This window comes from Lepisma saccharinum, chromosome 1 (assembly GCF_977018435.1).
Source record: "Lepisma saccharinum chromosome 1, izLepSacc3.1, whole genome shotgun sequence".
Taxonomy (NCBI): Eukaryota; Metazoa; Arthropoda; class Insecta; order Zygentoma; family Lepismatidae; genus Lepisma; species Lepisma saccharinum.
This window is the reverse complement of record NC_139229.1, coordinates 48,890,468-48,907,467: the sequence shown is the minus strand read 5'-3', so window position 1 is coordinate 48,907,467 and position 17,000 is coordinate 48,890,468. Positions and strand designations below refer to the sequence as shown.

Genomic DNA, 17,000 nt, shown 5'->3' with positions numbered 1-17,000 from the left:
ATGAATGGAGCTGATGAAATAGACTTTGGGTAACTAGTATGCACTTGTGGAGGCAAGCGAACGCTCTGTGAACTGTGAGTTCTCGCCTACACAGTGCGCCACAAGTCTCCTTCTTTCCGCCAATCCTTACAACGCTCCGGCAGTTTTACTCGTTCTATGTTCCACTCGTGCATACGAATGCGCTCTGTCACACACAGGGCGAGTTGCCCAGGTTTGAAATAGATGAAGGAACAAACAGCAGTGTCTTTCCTGGGAAGTCTAGAAGCTAGTATATATTCTCAAACAGAATAGTGGTTGATTTCTAAAGCATTAGTAAAGCGTTAATAACTCAGAACAGTAATCTTTTACTTCAGAAAAAGCGATAATTTTAGAATACACAACTTTCCTCCTTATTACGTCAATACCTGAATTACAGCAGCCACGCCATCAATTGAGCACGGTGGCAATTTCCATTTTCTGACATGACAAAAACAAATAAAGGGTGTTCTATAAAAATTGGCTTTCTTAAATGCATCGAAACTAATACTACGTTTTATTAGACACCAAACTATACCATTACATATTATCATTTGGAAAATATGCACACTCGCAGTCAAAGTCACGTTCATATGTTCAAAATTACGTCCTGCAGGTGACCACTATTTCGTCATTGACACTTGGTCAATCTGCGATCAAAATTGTCCATGCCACATTTCAACATGTGAATAGGAACGTTTCTGCTTCAGTACACTTCCAGTAGCTTCGATGTTCTTAAGGCACATACTGATTTCATTAGCCGATGGAATAAGAACTTGTCTCCCAAGTTTAAAATAATGTTGATATTCTTGTCTCGCAGCGCCAACAGTGTCGCCATTATTATAGAATGCCCTCACAGCTACAGCAATTTGAGCTCCGCTCCAGCGATTCGTGACTGTAAATGGCGTACACTGGTCATGCAAATGACAATCAACAAGTGTTTCCAACACCATTGCAGAACTCTCCCAACGAAAACAAAGCAACCCATTTTTGAGTTGAGTTGAGTTGGTGTTTTAAGTCCACTTTATGCACAGTAAGGCTAATCGGGACTGGACCTACAGTTTAAAGTTGGATCCGAACCACTTGTGCCTCCACCGGGTAACGAACCCGGGACCCCTTGATTACAAGGCGGCGACGCTACCACTGCGCCATCGTGGAAGCACAACCCATTTTTTTTGCCACACACTGTATATATTACTGATAACTTCATATTGTCGTTGCATCAGGTTTCGAATCTGTAACCCCTGTCGTTTACAACATCACCAACGGAACCTGTCCAGATAATCTTATGCATAACATTATTGCCTTGTGTCCAAGGAGTCCGGGTTCCATTTTCGTTGGGGCACATGTACTGATTCCGTTATGATTTTGAAATGCACGAATAAACACATCTGTAACGCTAAAAAGACCTAAAAACGAAATTGTAATATATGCGCATTGCAGCATCGTATTGTATATGTTCGCCTTACGAAACTCGAAATTAATGTTAAAAAAGACTTGCACGATTGTCACGCATTTCTTATAAGTCACCCATGTCATATCAGGATGCCAAGAGAGACCTCCTTTCGCTTCCGGAAACGCTGTGAGTTAATTTCCGGGCCGTGCTCATTATCTCCGGTTATTTCGGTTACCTTGAACAGTTGGAGCTGATGTCTACTAGTGACAAGGAATTTATGACGTCATTAGGTGCCGGGAAGAAGCGACGGGGTCCTTTCCCCCGCTGCCCTTGCGACTGACAAGGAGACAAAACGACGCTGAACAAGGACCGGAGGGATTCTTTCATTACTTCTCCAGTTTCTGCTAATTACCAGCAATGTCAAAGACAGGTGGGTACCAAGGGGGTATTCAGTATCGGTAAATGGCTCCGAGATTAGTAACGATGTCGTTAATGTTTTTGTTTACGAGCCGAGCGCAGTTTACACCTCTTGTAAACAAGCACGTCTGATTGTTTACCGAGTATATGGTCACTTATGCCCTCTTGAGGTTCAACTGGCATTTAGTACTTCTAGAATTCTCCTGATAAATACTGTTTTGTCGTACGTTCATCTGCACTAAGTCTTCAAAAGAGCTGATTGAAGCTGGGTTTATGTGGATTTGGAATACATTACACGATTTGCACAAACATTTTATTAATGTTGATAATTCACACCACTTGAAATCGCTTCGGAAGGTGACGCTCTATAGTTCTTGTCTGGTCTTACGGCGGGCGACCTACATGCTGATAAGGAAAGCGGGCAAGCGGCCAATCCGGCGCGATGAGAAACACAGCAGCTTGTAGAACAATGTGTGCGCAGCACATCCTCCCGCGACGTCGTAACTCTCGGCGCCATAGCTGTTGTCTGGTTGGTCTGCGGCTTATTCCCCGCTCCCCACTTCCCTTGCCAGCATGTAGATCGCCCGCCGTAAGACCAGAAAAGAGCTATAACATGAAGGAATATGATAACGTCATCAACTATAGCTCTTTGCCAGTCCTAAGGTGGGTGCTCTATATCCTGGCAAGGGAAGTGAGGAGAAGGGAAGCGACCAGTCCAGCACAATGAGAAACGCAGCAGCCAGTAGAACGAGGTGCACGTAATAGTTCCTCCCCTCGACGTCGTAACTCTCAGCGCCACTGCTGTTGTCTGGTTGGTCTGCTGAGTATTACCCGCTCCCCACTTATTTTGCCAGCATATAGAACGTCCACCGTAAGAGTAGAAAAGACCTCTAATTTCCGATAAAAAGTGGATATACAACATAAGAGCATTCAGTCGGCGAGTTGGCACTACCATATTGAAGGGCGAAGAGTATTCAGTGAACAGCCTTCCGTGGAAATGTTCTCCACTCAAGTAAAGTAGGGGAAAGTTCCCCGTGCATATAGCACCGTGCCATGAAGGCACATTTAAGGGATGTGGGGGTAGAGCACCACACATTCTCGATCTCGGACAGTTTGGAAGTGATGTGATAAGCACCACGCTCCAGCCGCCTTTACCTCCCAGGTACTCATTGATTTGAGACTGGGTGACCCTAAACATTAAAATATGTAATTCATTATGACTAAGCCGGTCTGTGTGGAGGAGGTGTACGCACTAATGAGCCAGAGGTCGCAGGTGTGAACCCTGGTAACGCATTATATTTGTATTACCCTCTATTCCATCACTTCATCGTGCCTATTAACCAAAGAGATGGGTAGAAATATTACGCAAAATAAACTGAATAAAAATGAAAATTTGATTGAGATTTCGAGGAAATTCTGAATGCTTATTAAAAATGCGTAATATGTCTCAGAATAAGAACAAACTAATTTTTAGTTACTCATTATCCATTGTATTGAGGGGAGCCGATATCATATGATATTTAAGAGTGCATTTTCGTAGCTAAATGAAGAAACAACAAACAATGGCAAAACCTTAGTAATAACAATGTTCGTAGTTAGGAAAGCAGGAAATATAATTAATGACTAGTGAACTATTGGTGAGTATAAAAAAGGAACATTTATGACATTTACCTAAAACTTTACTTTTAATATACCTACATACATTTATGTACAGGAAAATATATATATATTATATATTGCAACACTTCGCCAGGTTGCTTCATATTTTGCTTAAATGAAGTATGTTAATTTACATTGTGAACGCCCGCCCTCTAGTGTCATTTGAGTGTACGGAATTTCATAAATCTTTAATCTCTTTCTTAGTAATGCGCTGTGCCTTCATGCAATCAGGAAGCGACTAAAAATGTAAAAGAATATAACCAGTCCAGAAATCCCTAAATACTTCACTACCAATTCGAGTGGCTGGTTTACAGGCTTCCAGTAAATATACAGCACCTAGTTGTATTTGGAGCATTGCGTCATTCATTAAAATACATCAGTGAATAACGCTATCAGTTTGTAATCAATTGGTTCCAGGAATGATTTTTTAGAAGTCTCATTTCATAATGTTTCGGATTCACTTTTAGGGAAAATCCTGTCCCGATCAACCTATCTGAATAAGATGTGAACTTGGTAAAATAAACTTTTTGTCATAGCAACTAAGATTTTGGAAGATGTATGTGCTGATGATGCTTAAAGTAATGAAAACACTTTTGTTCAGATCTCTGTTTCAACGACCGGGAACTTTCCATGTGACCAGACGGGACAGTCCCTTTTTTTTGACTGTCCAGATTTTCTTAAACAAATAAACGGGACACCAAAATGTCCCCTTTTTTGTGACTGTGACTTATCGGCAAAGAAGTCTCTACTATTACTCTGAACTATGACATAGTTATAGTAACATTCCTTCATCTATTATAGACGATACTGGTGTGTACGAACGATTAGAATGTGTATATAAAGCAGTACGTAATGCCAGAAATATTGGAAAATGTAGGCTGGAAAAATATCGCCTAGCGATTGTTGGGTACAAATTATTTCACATTTCATTGTCAGCAATGTGCCATATTCTCAATTTCTTAAAATATTGGGAGTTTCTTCTCTGTTTACCTGGAACTAATACCCCCACTAAACGAGTGTCTTCCTACATGAATGATTTGTGGACAAGTGACAAGAACGCTCTTTCAGTACAAACTCCGAAACTATGTTCATTAATAAGGTGTACTTTAGTCACACATGTGTAAACTTTTACAAAATGTTATTTGAAAAGAAGGATATACTGAAGAGGTTCCATTCATTGGCAAAATATCAATAAATAAGAATGGTTTCCAATACTACAGGACTGCTTGGTAGGAGTGCAAGTTATTCACACGGTATTTATATATTTATTTAATTATTTGATTTGATTTGGTTTATTTTACTTCGTATTTCTGCCACTTTGTTAATCACGAAGATGTGCATTTAATTAGTTGTCAGACATTATTATTTGTGGCGAAACATTTTTTTATATTAAACCTTCAGGAAAATATGACATTTTTAAAAAAAAAATATAGTCACCTTATGCTAAGCGCAATCCAAACTAATAACAGTAGCAGTAACGTTCTGCTATCCTACTATTTAATTTGTAGAATTTACTAGATCAAAGGGCGTTCCTTATCTTTCTTTTTAATTTATAAAATGCAAAAAGTAAAATAAATAAGGTTTGGGACGTGAAGCTTCTTTTCCTAGGATGAAAACTTCCCTTTATGCAGCTTAACTTACTGAAATTCCATTTCCACCTTGCGAAAATCACTAGTCATTTGTTTTTGTCGCTCCACCTCGCCACTTCCCACTCCTTTTTCTTGACCTGAACAGGTTGTTTGGGCAAGATAAAGCCGCCCCTGGGTTCTTTTCGTTGTGCGTGACTGTGGAACAGAACACGCGACCCTTCCTATCTCCTCCATTTCTCCCCATCGGGGGGAGAAGTTGATAACCAACATGGCGTCTGCGCGTATCGCCAACAAAGAAACGACCGCCAGACGGCTCTGTCTCTAGTTGGATCGATCCTTCGGCTAGACAAATTTATGTCCCTCTGCCCTCGTAGAAGAAATAATTTGTTGCCTCTGTCCCTCGTGAATCTTTTCCTAGCAACGTGCTCCGCCGATTAAAAGAAAAGAAATATCTCGGAAAGCAAGAACTTGGTAATTTGCGCAGGCCGTGGCATTGTTTCTTTTTTGTTCGCTTCGGAGATGGAATTAAGAGTGTGATGTATTTCACTCATGGCTTGTTATTTGATATCTTGGAGGAGAGTTGGTAGTGTTTCAGCTCAGTGTGTGCGTTCAATTTCTCGCAATAAAGATAGAAAACATTTTCGCTGAAATCAATTATAGAAAATACTTTTCTTTTTATTTGAAGTCAAATCTTCTCACTTATAAACTATTCTTAAGATTAAAATTACTAAGATGGAAGCGATTGAGGCAAAGTGCTCATTACGCAATCCAGCCTACATCAGATCCAAAATGTGCAAATGTATTTCCATATTTCATGTGCACCTAAGTGGAATGTTAGAAAATGAAACGGACCAATTTCTGTACTGTAATGGTTACCATAATGTGTTTAAGGCCGGAGGCTTTAATTTAGTATAAGGCAACGTTAAAAATGCTTCACCGTAATTGTCCTGTCATCAGTTCATTCTCTTCACCTTGATTTTCATGAAGTTATAGGTAATAATTTTGCTACTTTACAGCATGTAAATGCGTAAGTTTGAAGTGCAACTTGTTAAGTCATCTGACTTCGAAAGAATTGGAGTTTTGTCATTTTGTGTGGAAATATTTCTTCATTATTGAAATATCTGTATTTTGTTAATTGGTTTCTTGGTATACTTACGTCTCCATGTAGCGTTCATGAGGAGTTTCGTAAATATATATATATATCTCTTGTCGTCTGGCAAGTTCTGGTCATTTCATGTAAAATTTGAAGAATGAACACAAGTAGATGGGTTATAATTTTACCAATTCCATCCATATTGTTCTTCTTTTATAATTGTTATTTGTAAGTACTGTATAGTTCCTTGTAAACACTGGCGTACGAGAGCTAATTGGGCTACAGCCTCTCTCGAAATTTTGAAAAAAAAGAAGACATTTTGAAATGAAAGCAGTAATTCTGGAAAAAACAAAAATGGTAAATGCAAATTCCCCTTAAGATTACCCTGATTTACCATTTTAGTCTCGTCAACATATTTTAAATCGAAGGCTGAAATTGTAATTAGGAAATATTTTAGAGTGTATGCCGGCCCTATATAGAAAGCAGCAATGTGATATCTACTTTCACAATACCACCCCCGTCCGAAAAAAAAAATCTTGCGTGCGCTAGTGCTTGTAAATATTACAATAAAACTTTATCTCCACAGAGATAAAGACCGATAGTTCCACAGACTAACTTCTCGGTGTGATCGTTTCGTCAGATTTGCAGCAAGGAATGCGATACGTTCCATCCCTCGGCAGAAGAGGTGTCCTTAATCACCAGCAAGCCAACAGACGGTTGCAACATTTCCACTTAATAATGACTGAATAGCTTAGCTGTCGAAATGCTGGATATTGGGGGGAGAGAGAGAGAGAGTCGTACGTTCTCTCCCTTGGTTCCACACCAAAGTCATTAAGGCTTGCTTTCCGAATACATTTGTTCCCGGTCTATTGATTTTTCAATTAAGAACTGTTGCAACACAGGTACAACACTTTGCTTTGTTGTCAATACTTTGGCAGTAGCCTGTTATGCATATGGAAGATAAATACAGTAGTATCTAATGCGTAAAATTTCAAACATAAATTTATTTGAGTTTACTTTCATCTATGTATCCTACATATTATACTCTATCTAGGGAATCTCTGGGGCATAACAGTAGAGAAGGGGAGAAAGCGAGTGGGCGGAGCGAAGCAGTACACGCTACTGCAAACAGCTGTGCAGTCGTAGGTACATAGATATAGTATAGATGTTCGGGGTTCAAATCCAGACAAGGCATTCATTTTTCCTTGCATTTATCTTCATATAAGTGCAATCTTACGTTATTGTTATTGATACCGTCTTTATTACTTCATATAAACAATAAAACGCTTAAAACATATTGTAGTAATATAAATTCATAAAATATCCATATGTAGCTAGCTATATCTGTACTAAATATATTACATGTTTCTTTGGTTCTTTTTCATTGGGCTTGAATTCATGATGTCTCCAGCTAAGTCAGTTTTTGTTTAATTATTTAATAACCCTGAGTCTGCATATTTTCAATAAACAAAATTTTAACAATAACAACATGCCTGCCGTTAACGAATGTTTATCCTGTTAAGTTTCAATCCCCATCATACTGTATTAATGACATGAAGACGAAATTAGTGGAAATTTCATTTACGTATACATAATTAGGGGTTATAGAATGATTAAACTAAAACCTTTGCATGGTCTTTTAATGAGATATTTCATAACAATTATCTGTTCATTGTCAAAAGTGAAAGTTAGTGTGCAGGCCAACATAACACTGTGAATCCTGGAAATTTTGGAAAGGCATCTTTCTTCAACTATTTTCCTAAAACTACTACCTTCTTATATATCTTTCCTATTAACTCATTACGTGGAAATTCATTTCTGAAGAGAAAAAAAAATATTCAAATTGTTAAAAATTGGAAGATTACGGTGGGAAGAAAATGCACTAATTGAAAAATGTACTTGATATATCTTCAGATAAACACTTTCTCTGCAAAGATAAAGTGAGAAATTTTTCACTTCACTTTTTATAGATAACATAAGCTTTACCTCAACTTCGGGAAGACAACAGTTATTGGTGTTAAAAGTGAGAATGTTCTGCGTAAGAATCGGTTGTTACTATCGCTGTTATCCCTTCGTGCTTTCGCCGTAAGCTCGTATTTGATTTCGCACTATTCGTTCACTGTTTTTGCGTTCGTGTTTCATTCGCTTCGCTGTATTTTTCTTCACCGTCACTCCTTTTATTCTTGTTTCGGTGCTGTAGACCAGTGTGGCGCTTTCATTTCGCGTCAATCCCGGCAGTGAATTTTGGTTTCGTTCTTATTCCCTGCGCGCTTGTTCCGATGTCGTACATTTCTTTTGGGCATAATTATTTAATTTGCTTCTCCGTTTTGCTATTGTTCTTTCACACATATTCCGCTTGCTCTTAAGTTCTGAGACTGCTTCGTATGATATCAAATGATGCAACGCCGCGTGTCCGGGTTGCGGAATTTCCATGTCGGAAGTCATGAAATTTCAAACACAAATTCGTATCCATGCTTCTCCCATACGCTCTCGTCATCATTCCAGAGGTCTTCTTGTAGATCCTGCCCTTCTTGTGGAGGTAAACGAATGCAAATGCTGTAATTTCCAACACACGGCGGTTCAAAGCGACACGTCGTACTATTTGGGCGGAATCCTTCCTAAAGGCACAAGGAACGTTCGATTGATTTGATACATTGGTTGATTTGGTTTACTTCATTTCGCTTTTCTGCCACTTTTGGCTAATCGCGAAGATGAGGATGAGTGATGAAATTGAAGGGACACTCACAAAGAACATCCATGCACAGGCCTGGATTCGACGTCGTAGCGGAGGCTGGCGCATGGAATGTTCCACACGGCAGTTTCGAGCGTCTTGTTTCGGCGTGGCATGTTGAAACATGTGTTCGCACTTACACCCAGTCCCGGGAATCTCTGGAGCAAGCGAACGAAAAGAAGTCTTTTGCGTGAGGAGGACTCGATAGGGCTTGACCAATGGACGTGTGAGAGAGGAAGTGGTTGCGCGGAGGGGGAGCACGGCTGCAGCTATACCAACCTTTTGCTTTGCTCCATCACTCGCTTTCTCCCATTCTCTACCGTTATGCGCGAGCTTGCTCCACACATTCCATAGACCGAGTGAACCTTATATCTGAGTCGTTGCACCATTTCCTTCATCGTACAAAATTTGCATATTATTTGGCTTAAGCTGAAGATATGTGGCAGTACTCATGCGACAAGTAGTAAACGTTTCCTATGCGAAGAGCTCGTAAGTTAAATTTTCCTGAGGTGACTCCGACCGTATGGCTCAACCTTTGGAAGTTCATTAAGGCAATTGAGCCCCATTCTCCTTTTATCGGACTCCATCATTACAGGAGTCATCGTATGAAGAGGGCCTTCCCATTGGACCTCGGCCATCACGTGGACTAAGGAATTTTATGGATATTGGAGAAGGGGGCAGGGGCCTCCCTTAATGGAATCCCCTCCCGCACGCAACCGCGGCAGATCCTTCCGAGCCGCTATGCAGAAGAAGTTTTATGATGCACCCCGAATGTAGCAATATGCAATTTTACCAACCTCGATTATGGCAGGGGAGGGAACGAAGTGTTTTCTAAAGTTCCCAGAACCACCTTCGCAGTCGTTCCGACTACTGACTGGACCACTCTTCAATCTCTCTCTTTCGGCAGATTGTGGTCATATAATCCTCCTGAACTGCACGCTGGCTGCAGTCCTAAAGGAAGGGTTGAAATTTTTATCTATCGTGTTATCTGTAACATTTTATCACTACACTTTTTTCTCTCTCAAAGGAGGATTTTTTTTCTGGAGTGACGCCAGTAACATATTTTCCGCAAATCTCATACTTTTTATGCTGGCCGTTAAGATGGACTTTCCCGGTGATTGAGCCGTTCCTTTCGTGAAGTTGTTGTGTGATGGCCTGTTGAGGCGAAATGGAGGTCGCTGAAGAATGATGACCCGAATATTCACTTTGGACCACTTCTTATTGCTAAAGCTGCATGACTATATTTTTAATACTCATATAGTTTATTTATCTTCATCCTCGATCGCGCTACGACGCCAGGGGTCCTCCGTTCGAATCCCGGCCTGGGCATGGATGTCTGTGATTTTCCATTCATCAATTTCATCATGCCATCACTCATCCCTATCTTCGCAAATTAGCCAAAAGTGGCACAAAAAGCGAAATAAAATAAAGCAAATCAATCAATCGATGGCCGAGCATGTTGAGTTCTCAACTAAAAATTTCTCCTGCGAAGTTCTGTGTTCGAGTCCCGGAAAGAAAACTTATCATTGATTGTTCTTGTCATCTGTTTCATCCAGTCGTACATTCTCATTGGCAACACCCTTAAAAGGTAACCTCTTTTCCACGCAGTACACCCTGTATTGCGTTTTTGCAGACTAACTAGGCTCTGGAGCCTGGGCCCACAGCAAATATAACGCACAGAATCCAAAACATTTCAATTGACACATATGTGTTGACTCCAGTAACACATTAACGTGCATAAGCTGCAAATGATGCACTTTTTGGTGTCAAAATGGTTACGAAGAATGACGTCTCACGGAATTATCTTGTATGTACAGTTTATTTACACATACCTCCCCTACTCCGTATATACATCAGCTATAGTGACTTGTTTCCAGACGTATTTATTGAAGTTTCGACCTTGTATCTATCCTCAACCCAGCTGAGAGACCTCACAACCTTGTGGCTACTTTTTCGTGACTGTCCATTCTGAGGGGAGAGTTGGACTTGCTTGCCATGGCGAAGTCTTGTGGTTTGTAGATATCGTTGTCTATCGCCAAGGTTATTCCCAGAATATTCATGGCCAAAATTCTGACCTTGTGTAGAATATAAGCTCTCGCCACGAAAACAGTCCAGTCAAGGTCGGAGCTTCCCCTTGCCTCCTCCACACCCTTGGCCCTCTCCTGGTACTTCTTCTAAGCTGCTCAGTCGACACTTGTACGTATGCAGTTGATTTCGTCGGTTGAAATCGTTGCTTATTGGTAACACTGTATGTGGGTGGCGTGACCTTCACTGGACTGTTTTCGTGGCGAAAGCTCTAAGCCGCTTCAACTTCCTGTAGGTTACCTAATCGGACACCTTGCCCTTTATAGTACAGGGGGGAGGGAAGGGCCTTGACTGAATCGCTCGTGTCTAGGATGAGACAAGTTAGTGTGACAAATGCCTTTCATTCCTGAGTCTGCTTTCTTATTTCCTTGTTGAGGCAACGCGCTATTATGTAACTCGCAGAAACTGCTCGTTACAGTATACGTTCTGCGTGAGCACTAAAACATATCAATTTGGAAGATAAGATCATTTCAAGGATTACAAAATTACACATTTAGTTGTGTCACTTGATGCAGACTGTGTATCGGGGAATTCCGAGTTCACGAGACGCAAGACAAATAGACTTGGAAGGACATCGTTCAAATGCTTGCTGCACAGCCTCAGCACACTCTTCACTGACGGATGTCGCAAGCATACTTCCAGTCTCATTAAACTTGTCATACAATGCAACGATGTTTTTGTAATCAGATGATGGTCGTCCATATTCCCTCCTAAAATTTAGCTGCACAGCAATCAGTGAATTAGTTTCATGATACCATAAAACGCATTGAGCTTTCTCCTGCACTGACGCCATTTTCAGTTCCTGCGACAGCAGCGCCTCCTGTACCATCTCAGCCTCTTCCTAAAACAAAGAGAAAGAAACCTTATGAGGTTCTCTTTCATTTGCCACAAGACATGCAGCTGTAACTGTAATAGTTCCTTTGACGGTGTCCGAAAGGTACAAAGAGCAGGCTTGAAGTATGGCCTTATCTAAAGCGCTAATTAAACGAGCAATCGAGGCCACAGCGAGGCGCACGCATTGATGCAGGCTTGAATACTTGATTGCTGCACTCCTTGTTCATTTGCTTGAAGTCACAGGTAGAAAGCCAGCAAGTTGTTGGTTGAAGTTCTTCTAATGTGTGGAAATATATGAATAAGAACATTTAAAAATGCTATGTGATTTCTATGAAGAACAACAAGTGTTTAAAACGCGGGAAGAACAACGAGTCCTCAGTTTTATCTACTGGTCGTATTTGGCGCTGCAGTCGAATTGCAATTCGAAAGACTTTCACTATCAATCCACGACTTCAAGACCGAACTGCGAGACCATACTCGGATGATGCTCGCTTCAAGTACGGTCTTGCACCTTTCGGACACGGTCTTTGTAATGTTGGTAATACTTTATGGCCACATTGTACACTGGGATCCATAAGTATTGCTCAGCAAATTGTCCATGACTATTTTCGTTAGTTTTTATCTTCATGCTATGTATTTTTAAGACCTGTATTTTTACGTATACTGGTTCAGAGGTTTTAAGCAGATTGATTGGTGTTGTGTGTCAGTTCTTGAAGCTCTCATTGCATAAACAGGGAGTAAACGTGGTGATGGACAATTTGCTTAGTAATACTTATGGATCCCACTGTACTTCTTTGAGTATGTGGGGCAATCTGTTGATGAAACATCTAATATACGGAGATTTGCTTGTTAGATATTCGTGTTGAATTGATTGTATTAATGAACAAACACAATAAGTCGTTCTTACCTTACGAATGCCTTTAACCTGCATGCCGACGCACTAATAAATTTCAATTGTTGATTCATCCATTACCACTCCTCCAGGGAGGCTGGTAAGACGCTTGACACTTGACCTTGCAAAATGTTTTGAGTTGATTTTTAAGTATACTATATGCCAGGATAATCAGGACTGGACCTACAGTTTAAAGGGGGATCCAAACCACTGTGTGTCTCCACCTGGTATCTAACTCGAGACAACTGGATTACAAGACAACGACGTTACTGCTACTACGCCATCGGGAAGCCCCCCCCCCCTTTTGGAAAAAAATCAACTTTGCCTTCTGAATATCAATATGCACAACTTCAATTCCCGAAACTTGACAAAAGTTCCATCTAACTCCTGCAAACAAGACAACTATGCGAAATTTCCGCCGAGGGTTGACGCCCAAATTTCCCCAATGGAAGCGGGGCTATTCATCCGAAAAGCATTAAGTTAAAAAAACAAGCCTCCCGCCTGGGATGAATGCGCGCGAGAAGTTGCTCTCTCTAATCCTTGGGACGAAAAGTTTTGCGAGACAATCGAACGGACTGCATCGAAGGACGCGAAGAAAGACATATTGTGTTGTGATTAACCATGCATGTAAAACGCGACTTATGTACCCTATAGTGAAGTTGGGTTGTTTCTCCAAAGCGAAAGGGAGAGAAAGTCGCAGGACTTTCTTTTCATTCAGAAAATAAGGTACACAGCTATAGAGAGAGCTTGCCAGATGAGGTAAGTCAAAGTAAGAGACACTTTTTTCCACAGCACTAACACGGGAACAAAAGATGTAGATTATTTGGGTATATTACATTGTGAAGAATCTACAAGAGGTGTCAATTTAGTCTGAACAGTTCCTTTTATATCCCTATGTTAACTTTCTGTGCCTACAGTTTGGCCGTGGTAATGACTGATTTGATTTTGTCTGTAGCCCTTTAGTCATATATTTGTTTTCGTCATCGGAGTCTGTTGGTTATACTCATTAAACTCCTATTGTGATACAATTGTTGCCAATGTAACAATCAGTACAGTTTTTTGAATGTATTTGAGTTTACACTAAGGCTCATACTAAAAGACTACGGACATTTTTGCAGACAAACAATAGTTCTAGTTCTCTGCACTTTTTTACTCTCTTTTTTACGTCTAGGTTACACGGTGCAACACCGACTCGTCTAGTTCGTTGATTTGGTGTCAAGTAGTGTATTTGCTGCCTGCACCTTGTACTACGTTCTGGAGTGGTGTAGGTATATGATCACGTGGTGCGTGCTACGTTTAAAGCAGCAGACAGGCATTTGTTGAATCTTCTGAGCTTGAACACCGCTATTTCTCTACTTGGTTGCACCAGCCTGACACCGGGATACATCTGCACTACACCTAGTGCCAAAACTTGAAACGAACTAGACTGGGCTCATTTACATTGTCTTACATCCTGGGTTAATTGATTTTGAATTCTGAAGCTTCTTTGGTCTTTCATTTCGTCTCGAAAAGTCAAGGTGGTGTTGTACAGCGTGTCCGCCAGGGACATTCAACCATCATGTATGGATGACATTACATTGAAGCTCTGAGACTCCTCCTGATTAATACAAGGAGGCCTATATTGTATCTACCAATGTCAATTGGTAATCCTGTGTGAACGCAGGCACGCATGCGCAGAAATGTCCCATGCAGGCAGGGTTTCTGAGCGGAGCAGATCAACGCTTTAGTTGTTGCTTGCACTCTGGAGCCAGGATCGAAATTCTAGGAAGTGGTTTACTCAGCTCAGGAGCGTAGCTATATCTTAGGGCGCTCCGATCCGAACCGGAGCGGTGAGCATTGAAAACAAATTATCGTTCCGCTCCTGGTCGGGGTCTAGTAACATATACAAGGTGTAAACGTTTCGGGGTCGCTTCGTACTTGAAGAATACGAGTACATACGAAAATTAACGATCCTCGGGTCCGAGTCCCTGAGTTGCTTTATTTGTGGAATTTGTACTGAATAATTTAAAGATCACACGTTCAATAAAGTTTATGTTGTTGGCAATATTGTTACTATAACACTGATTATTATTATTACTATTATTATCACTTGCAATACTACAACTACCACTATCGACTAGGAACAGTGTACTTCAGTAGCAGGCGTACCACCTGCGGTTCCACTCTCTCATTTCGTGCTACAGGTGCCTCCTAGATGCGTTGAGGTAACGTCGTCGCCTTGTAATCAAGGAGTCCCGGCTTTGATACCCAGTGTAGGCACAAGTGGTTCGGATCCCACTTCAAACTGTAGGTCCAGTGCCGATTAGCCTTACTGTGCAGAAAGTGGACTTAAAACTAAAACTCAAACCCATTCCCTGCTACAGATCCATACAACAAAATTCCGTAAACCCTAGCCCGCCCTGTTGCTGTTAGGGCATTTGTCACACGGTTTATGAAATGTGATAGTTTTACGCTTTCGTGCCTGACATTAATTACAATTTATTCAGTTTCTTGGCAATTGAACGTATACGCTCGATAATATTCAAACTCTTATATCCAGATTCATACTTCAAGATACACCTCAGTGGTAAAATGAAATACTTAATTCATATTTGAACGAACACAAAAATGAGGAATTTACGTGCAACTTTCCCTATTGAGCCAAAACTACATTATTCTATTACTTTAGCAATGCTTAATATGCGTGAATATCATCCATAGCCAGTAGGAATGATTGCCGTAGCCGTGTAGTTTTAGAATTTTGGATACATTTGAAACTATTTACTGCCAATGCATATCACTCATGTGTTTCTGGAACGGCGAATTCGCGGTTTATTGCAGGGCTTTTCAAACATGAGGCCAATACCGTTTTATTCATATCTAATAGTTATCCAGTGAATGCCAGTTTCCACGCAGCTCACTATACGTAGGTAATGAACGTGCCACTTTTAGCATGCTGTTCACGTAGATTTCCACTATTGATAGCTGCGTGGCAGCATTCGTATGTAAGAATATATATCGCTCCGGATCCACTAGTAGTCATTCTTCCAACGTTGGGAAGTTCAGAGACAAATCGCGGTAATGGAGATGTTCATCCGAGCGGGATCCATTCAGGAAACGTAACGGGCACAGCAGAGAGAGGAATCGGGATGATATAGAATACGCCTTCTCTGACCTGAATACTTCCCTTTCTGCAAACTGCCATTGTCCATTGGCTCTCCATTGTCTGACTCACTCACTATGCAGTGACGCTTTGACATCTCTTCTCATTAGACCATCGCAGTTCCCGCTGTAAACAATTCCCGACGAACCCTTTTTAAACATATTCCATCTTGCAAAGTTTCTCGTCCTAGGTTTGTCCCATGTTGCTTCACGATTATTATTACCACAACAAACGACGATAAACCATCCTAACCCCTAACTACAACGTCGCCGTGGAAACTATGGTGATAGTAGAATTTGTAAAGTTAATTTGATATTTATAACGCAGAGAGCTGTCACAGTGAATATGTGTCATCGGTTGGTCAAAGACACGCTGGATGAGGAGTAACCTTGACTTCTGCCAAGCGAAAAGTTGAGTGCTTTAGTTGGTGCGGAACGGCACTTAAAAGTGAATTTCCTGGTGCTACCATTGGCTATTTTATGTAGGAATATGCGACCTGCCAGTGGTTGGAATCCGTAAGTGCTTTAGTACTCGTGAAGCACACATTTACTCACCGTAAACAAAGCTGTTGATGGCTCTCAGCTTATTTCACGTGGAACATCCAAAGCGGACAACAGGGGCGAACACGAATATAATCTTAGAAGTAATTTACTACCAATAGGTTGTGATTAAGTTGCATCATTTCATCTTTGCAGACATGGAGCTGAGGTTCCCGAGGTTCTCTGGGCAGAGCTACCTGGCGTTCGCTGCCCTGAGGGACGCCTACAAGGACGTGCAGCTGGCCATGGAGTTTCGGCCGGAGTCCTGGGATGGCATCCTCATGCTCACTGGGGAGAGGGACGACATGGCGGGGGACTATATGGTGCTCTTTCTACACGAGGGATTCGTCGAGTTTCGGTAAGTAATGTTTTACATACTAAAGTGCAATTCTATAGTTACGGACACATTTTCAAACTTTGACCTTTTGTACTTTTTAAATTAATCACATGAAAGTTTTTGGTTAACATGTGTTTTACACAGTTATATTGCTTATCATTTTCTTGTTTGAAGATCGGCAACACTGTTCTTATCAATTTCGTTATCTCTTATCGTTCCGATTATTAATTGAGCATTTTCTTTCAGATGTTCAGTTGAGTTGCCATGGAGC

At 40.9% G+C, this 17,000-nt stretch overlaps 1 protein-coding gene across 1 annotated transcript in view; it reads left to right on the top strand.

Annotated features, from left to right (window-relative positions):
* The window catches only part of SP2353 (EGF like, fibronectin type III and laminin G domains protein pikachurin), a 507,832-nt gene that overhangs the window by 276,149 nt on the left and 214,683 nt on the right, over positions 1 to 17,000 (top strand). Inside the window, exon 4 of the mRNA XM_083131470.1 lies at positions 16,549 to 16,750. Coding sequence (XP_082987596.1) covers positions 16,549 to 16,750 — 202 coding nt within the window. The remainder of the gene's footprint in view (positions 1 to 16,548; positions 16,751 to 17,000) is intronic.